Source organism: Pseudophryne corroboree, chromosome 3 (assembly GCF_028390025.1).
Source record: "Pseudophryne corroboree isolate aPseCor3 chromosome 3, aPseCor3.hap2, whole genome shotgun sequence".
Taxonomy (NCBI): domain Eukaryota; kingdom Metazoa; phylum Chordata; class Amphibia; order Anura; family Myobatrachidae; genus Pseudophryne; species Pseudophryne corroboree.
Window position 1 is genome coordinate 395,120,804 of NC_086446.1, and position 5,759 is coordinate 395,126,562.

Sequence of the window (5,759 nt, forward strand, 5' to 3'; positions counted from 1 at the left end):
GCGCCACTCTTCTCCTCGGATCTATGGGAGAGACGTCAGTCATGACGTCTCTCCCATAGCACAGCATAGGCACTAGAGGTCAATTATGACCCCTAGCGGCTGTGCCACAATGCTGTGCGGTGCGCAATGACGTCATCGCGCACCGCACATCAAAGGTCCTCTCCATGAAGGGAAACTAGACGCTTAGTGTCTGATTCCCTTCACAGCAGGGGGGGGGGGGACACCAGCGCCACGAAGGGAAACCAGAAGCGTAGCGTCTGGTTCCCTTCTCACAGTGGGGGGGGGGGGGGGGGGGGCACTGCTGGGGGGCACACTGCACAGTGGCGGATCTTGCCATGGTGCGGCGCCCTCCGGAAGGCGGCGCCCCGGGCAAAAGTCCTGCTTGCCCGTGGCAAGATCCGCCACTGTATACAGAACACCATGGGTTAGGTGCCATCAACGGGAGTATGGAGTATAAGATAGTGTAAGTAAAGGCGGGTACACACTACCCGTTGTTTAAATGCCGTCGGTGAACGACTATATCGTTGAACAATATAGCGTTAAACGATATAGTGCGTACAAACTGAACGTTATTGTTCAACAATAACGTTCAGTGACATCACCGCCGGGACCGCCGGCATTCCCGAACATGCAGCTCAGCCAGACATTGATGGGTTGAGCTGCATGTCGGCTCAATATGGGTGATCGCTGACCGGCGTGCGGGAGCGCTCATCGTTCATCGATCACCAATATTGCCCCCATAGACACCGGACGATATAAGCCTAAAAATAAACGTTAATGACATATATGTCATTATCGTTTATTTTTTTAGGCTAAAATCGCCTTGTCTGCATTTCCCCTTAAGAGAAGGAATTTCAGGAAAGGCACATGAGGGGAGATTTATGTTAATGAATAAATCTACTCTCACATGTGATAGTACTCAAAACAGCAGCCATGGACTGAGTGCTATGTAATCATCTGTTATCCAGCAGACTTTGCAAAAATAAGTATGTCAGTGTGTGTGTGTCCTGCTCTGATACGTAAATCCTATGTATTAGGAATGGATGATATAATGCTAGCGTGAGCAGTAATCACTCAAACAGGACAGGAGGAGTTAATAAGTGGGGCGGGGCCGTTTATAGAATGGGCGTGGTCTCCTGGGTGATGTCACGGGGCTGAGGGACAGGCTGGGCTGCTGCAAGGTCGGTGCTGCAGAGTTTTACGAGCAGCATAGTGGAGAGGACAGAGCGGTGTGATTGCCGGGCGCGTATTATACATAGTCCGTCTCTACTACAAGGTAACTAATGTCCCTGATTGTTATTATGCGGCTTGGTATGCTGTGTGTCATGCCAATCCTGTTGTGCAGCTTGTATTGGGAATAGGATCAGTAGCATGTTTATATATTGCATGGTGCGGCATCTGTTCTTGGACGGGAGCATAATAATATAACTTCGCTTCCTGTCAAGTGATTGCTATAAAATCCCCGGGTAGCAGGGTGTATGCAGTGGCTGGGTGTATGAGGAGTGCTTAGATCTGGTGGGAAGAGCAGCCCTGGGCTGTCGTGTTTTTGCCAGAGACCTTTTGGCTGCGGTGAGTGTAGCTGGAGGTTATATATAGGATATATGGAATACTTTGCCTTTTACAATTGCAACTGTTGAGATTTACTTATTTGAAAATCCTGTTAAAGATTTCTAGTTGGAAATTGCCTGATAATATTCCATGGAGAATGTGCAGGTGTCTCATTGCCTGCAATGCAAAGGAGATCCTTCCTAATAGAATTCGTGACTGCTGCTTGCACGCAGACTGCAGGGGATGTTGTGTTCTATGGAGTTTCCTCCTGTAGCTGCATATGGATGGGAGAGGTGGTTCCCATGTAATGAGACACACTGGGAGCAGATTATCAGCGCCTGGGCAAATCTCCATTCAGAACGCTGCTTGTAATTGCATTACACTAATGCTAGCAAATAGTAGTTCTCTATTGAGTGTGTATGTATATATGTGTGTTAAAAATAAATAAAAAAAGTATATGTGTGTATATAGTGTATGTATGTATATGTGTGTGTGTATATATATATATATATATATATATATATATATATATATATATATATATATATATATATATATATTACAAAAAATATTATTTTTTCAGACAATCTTTATGCACTATAAACCATTTGAATTCTGTTGTGGAAAATAGTCTATTAATGTTTCATTTATTGTGTGTTCTGTTGAGTAAATATTATTTGTGATTTGTCACTTTAGAATTTAGCATGTTGTACCCAAGGCTGTGTGCAGTTGTTACATATACGCAGCATGCACCCACTCATGCTATTTACATATCCAGCCACGCTGCTTATTGCGGTCTCTCTTTATAGATCACTTGCTTTCTTGACAAAATGGCCTTTCGCCCCCAGCCAAATCCATTCAATGTTGATGGAGTTTCCTGCAAGCTCCCCCTCTCCTGCAGATAGAGATGCTTTTGTTCCCTGCAGAGGTGTGAATGGGATAGTGTTCTATGGGATCCCCATGAACAGTGTAAATCTAGTAAAGTAAATTTGTCAAACATGAGGTTTGTGAAAGGAGTAGAGGCAGAGCATGAGCTCCACTGCTGCCCTTGGATACTGCAAACACTAGGCTATATTTGTCTGATGTTCGTTTTGGTCAGGTAAATAAACCGGTGACTAAGTTTTCAAGTGCAGATTGTGTCTCCTGTTATCTTCAACATGATATCTATGCCCTGCATGGTGTTGCTAATAAGCAGATAATCTAATCACACAAATACTGAGAAATAATTTTTCAAAATTATTATTTTTTTTTTTAGTAAGTAATTAAATTGCATATATTGTAAGCCTGCATGGCTTATTCCCATTCTGCGCTGCTCCAAGTAATTTGTATGTGCAACCCCTTAACTTTTACCTCAATCAGCTAGATAAATCCATTCTCAAATTTCAGTATGTTACCAGACCAGTTCTGTAACCACTGCAGCAGTGAGTATATTACAAGCCTCTACAGAATTGTGCGTAGTACACTTAACAATGAATTTCTAAGTAATTGTATACCAAGTTCCCTACCCAGAATTGCTTAGTTCTATGCTTATTTTGGTTGAATATCAGTCTCTTTTGCAGTCTGTACACCGAGGCTGGGTAACAGCTGGGGGGAGGGTACTCACATTTCCTATGCTTGTTCTCTTTCAAAACACCCCCATCCTCCTGTTTTCCTCTGAATTATTTCTTTATCTGTGCCAGATGTTGCCTAATAGTCTTCTATTTTCCCTTTCAGATAAGGATTTTAGTGAACTTAACACCACACATCTTTGCTATGTGACTCCTTTAAAGAACCTGAGTACCATCTTTGAAAAGTTTTTTGAGAAATAATACCAAACAGGAAAAAGCAATGGGGAATCATCTTACAGAGATTGCACCTAACACCTCGTTTCTTCCGACCTTTCAGACCCTGCATGTGGTTGTCATAGGGTTGGATTCTGCTGGGAAGACCTCTTTGTTATATAGACTAAAATTTAAGGAGTTTGTGAAATGTGTTCCCACCAAAGGCTTTAATATGGAAAAGATAAAGGCCCCCATTGGGAATTCCAAAGCAATCGCTTTCCAAGTATGGGATGTTGGTGGTCAGGAGAAATTGAGACCTCTATGGAAATCCTACACCAGGAGGACTGATGGTATGGTGTTTGTTGTGGACTCCTCAGAACAAGAACGCATGGAGGAAGCCAAAGTGGAGCTGCACAAAATTACCAGGACCTCTGAAAACCAAGGTGTGCCCGTCTTAGTCCTTGCTAATAAGCAAGATATTACTAATGCACTATCTGTGGCAGAGGTGGAGAAGTTACTAGCTGTACATGAACTTGGCACATCTACCTTGAGTCACATTCAGGGCTGCAGTGCTGTAGATGGCAGAGGTTTGCATCAAGGACTTGAGAAACTCTATGATATGATTCTTAAGAGGAAGAAGATGCTGAGACACAGCAAGAAGAAGCGATGAGCAACCTAAGTGTTATGTCAATAAATAAGAACTTCTCTGTATCTTTTGAAAGAATCTATCACTGGACAATGACATTCTGGTGACTGACTTACTGGTAATGCTGGTAAAACGGTCAATGTATAGAACAGAGTTTCTGCTGTTCACGCAGCACAATTCATGTGCAATCTCGGAGTAAGAATATTTATTTACCGGTACGTTTCAGATACGAGGATACACTGGTGAAAGTTGTTTTTCTAGCATACATGCCTATCATTTGCCTTGGATGATCTGTGCAAAGGAATATAAAGACATTGGAGGAATTTACTTTATTTAATGAAAACATGTTTATATACTTTATCACTTTGCTTATCACTTTCTTATTTTTATTTTTTTCCTTCCCCTTGAGAGTATACGGGTATTTTACTCCCTATACTCCTTAACACAGAATGAACGGTCTTATTTTGTACAAACCTTGTATATGTTTTGTAGGATGCCCACCTAAGTTATTTATAGTAAATAAATGAAAATTAGATTACACTTGTCCTCGTCTGTGTTTTGAATGTTTATTTATTAACAAACATTTACTGTAAAAACATTGAATTACTTAAAGGGACAATGTGCATAATGGCTGCTGTTCTCCATCAAAGCCAATTAGACTGCATTCATTTTCCAAACTGCACTAGAAAACGGACATCGCTTCTTCCTATTACTGTGGGTTAGATCGCCATTGCTTATTAGTCCTGCCACTTTGGGTGCTGCTAGGTGAGTATTGGATAAGTCTTTTCAGAAAAAATGGAACTCGTAATAAACCTTCTTTTTTAATTGGGCAGAATAGCTAGGATGTCATGTTTATTTTATCCAGAAAATGTCACCTTCCCTCAGAAAAGAACATAGGTCTTGTTTCTCATGTTTACAATACCTCATATGTCAACATGAGGTAAGATAAATGGTAAAATAATACTCGCCCTATAGTTCTTGTCCTGTAATAATAGGTACTTTGGCCATTAATACTTAAATGCAACCAGTATGTAGCAGCTCTAATAGTAATAGGCAATATTATGCTAATCAGTAGCAATGCCTCCATTATGTAAATCAGTAATACAGGAGTGCTTTTTCTACTGTCCAGCGGTAGCATTACAACTACTGGTTAACTGCAACACTGACAGCTTGCTTATTGGTAACAGCAAACACATGATTACAGAGCTGCTTCATACTCCCCTGATGCCTCTCTGTTCTTCCATTCCTGTTACTTTGGCTAGAACCAGTGACAGTGTATGCCTGCACTGGCCTCTTATTGGTCACTGTAAGCAGCGCTCACATTCCTGACACGTAGTTACTTGGTCTGAATGGAAACCTGATAATTAGAGGGTCGAAATTTGTAGTGTACAGGAGCAATTTATTAAATATATTGTGCATATGTAGACTCTAGTAGTAATGAACAAGGATGGCATGAGATGGGTAACCGTTTTGGGATACGGTCATTAGATCGACAACACTTTGGATGACCACTATCGGGCGACATGCATTAGGTCGACATGGTCACTAGGTCGACGTGTTTTTTTATTTTTTTTGGTCATTTTTTTTTTCTTTCGGACTTTCTCATACTTTACGATCCACGTGGACTACGACTGGGGAATAGTAACCTGTGGCGAGCAAAGCGAGGCATCTTGCCTGAAGCATGGCGAGCGGACACATGCACAAAAAAAAAAAAATAGTGGTCGACCTAATGACCCATACCCACTGTTTTAGGCAGGTAACAATTTTTTAGTTGTACAAAGTTTTCTTAGGGGTGTTTATGGACA

General features: G+C 41.5%; 1 protein-coding gene across 2 annotated transcripts; it reads left to right on the forward strand.

Moving 5' to 3' along the window:
- Nucleotides 1-1,118: 1,118 nt before the first annotated feature.
- Nucleotides 1,119-4,494, forward strand: ARL4D (ADP ribosylation factor like GTPase 4D). Of its 2 annotated transcripts, none has more exons than XM_063960100.1 (2): nt 1,119-1,276; nt 3,262-4,494. In XM_063960100.1, exon 2 carries the CDS (start codon nt 3,376-3,378, stop codon nt 3,976-3,978), a length of 603 nt encoding a protein of 200 aa, XP_063816170.1. In that variant the 5' UTR covers nt 1,119-1,276; nt 3,262-3,375; the 3' UTR covers nt 3,979-4,494. The 2 variants fall into 2 exon arrangements, with proteins under 2 accessions (XP_063816170.1, XP_063816171.1); XM_063960101.1 differs by lacking the exon at nt 1,119-1,276 and adding an exon at nt 1,475-1,569.
- The last annotated feature ends 1,265 nt before the right edge of the window (nt 4,495-5,759 follow it).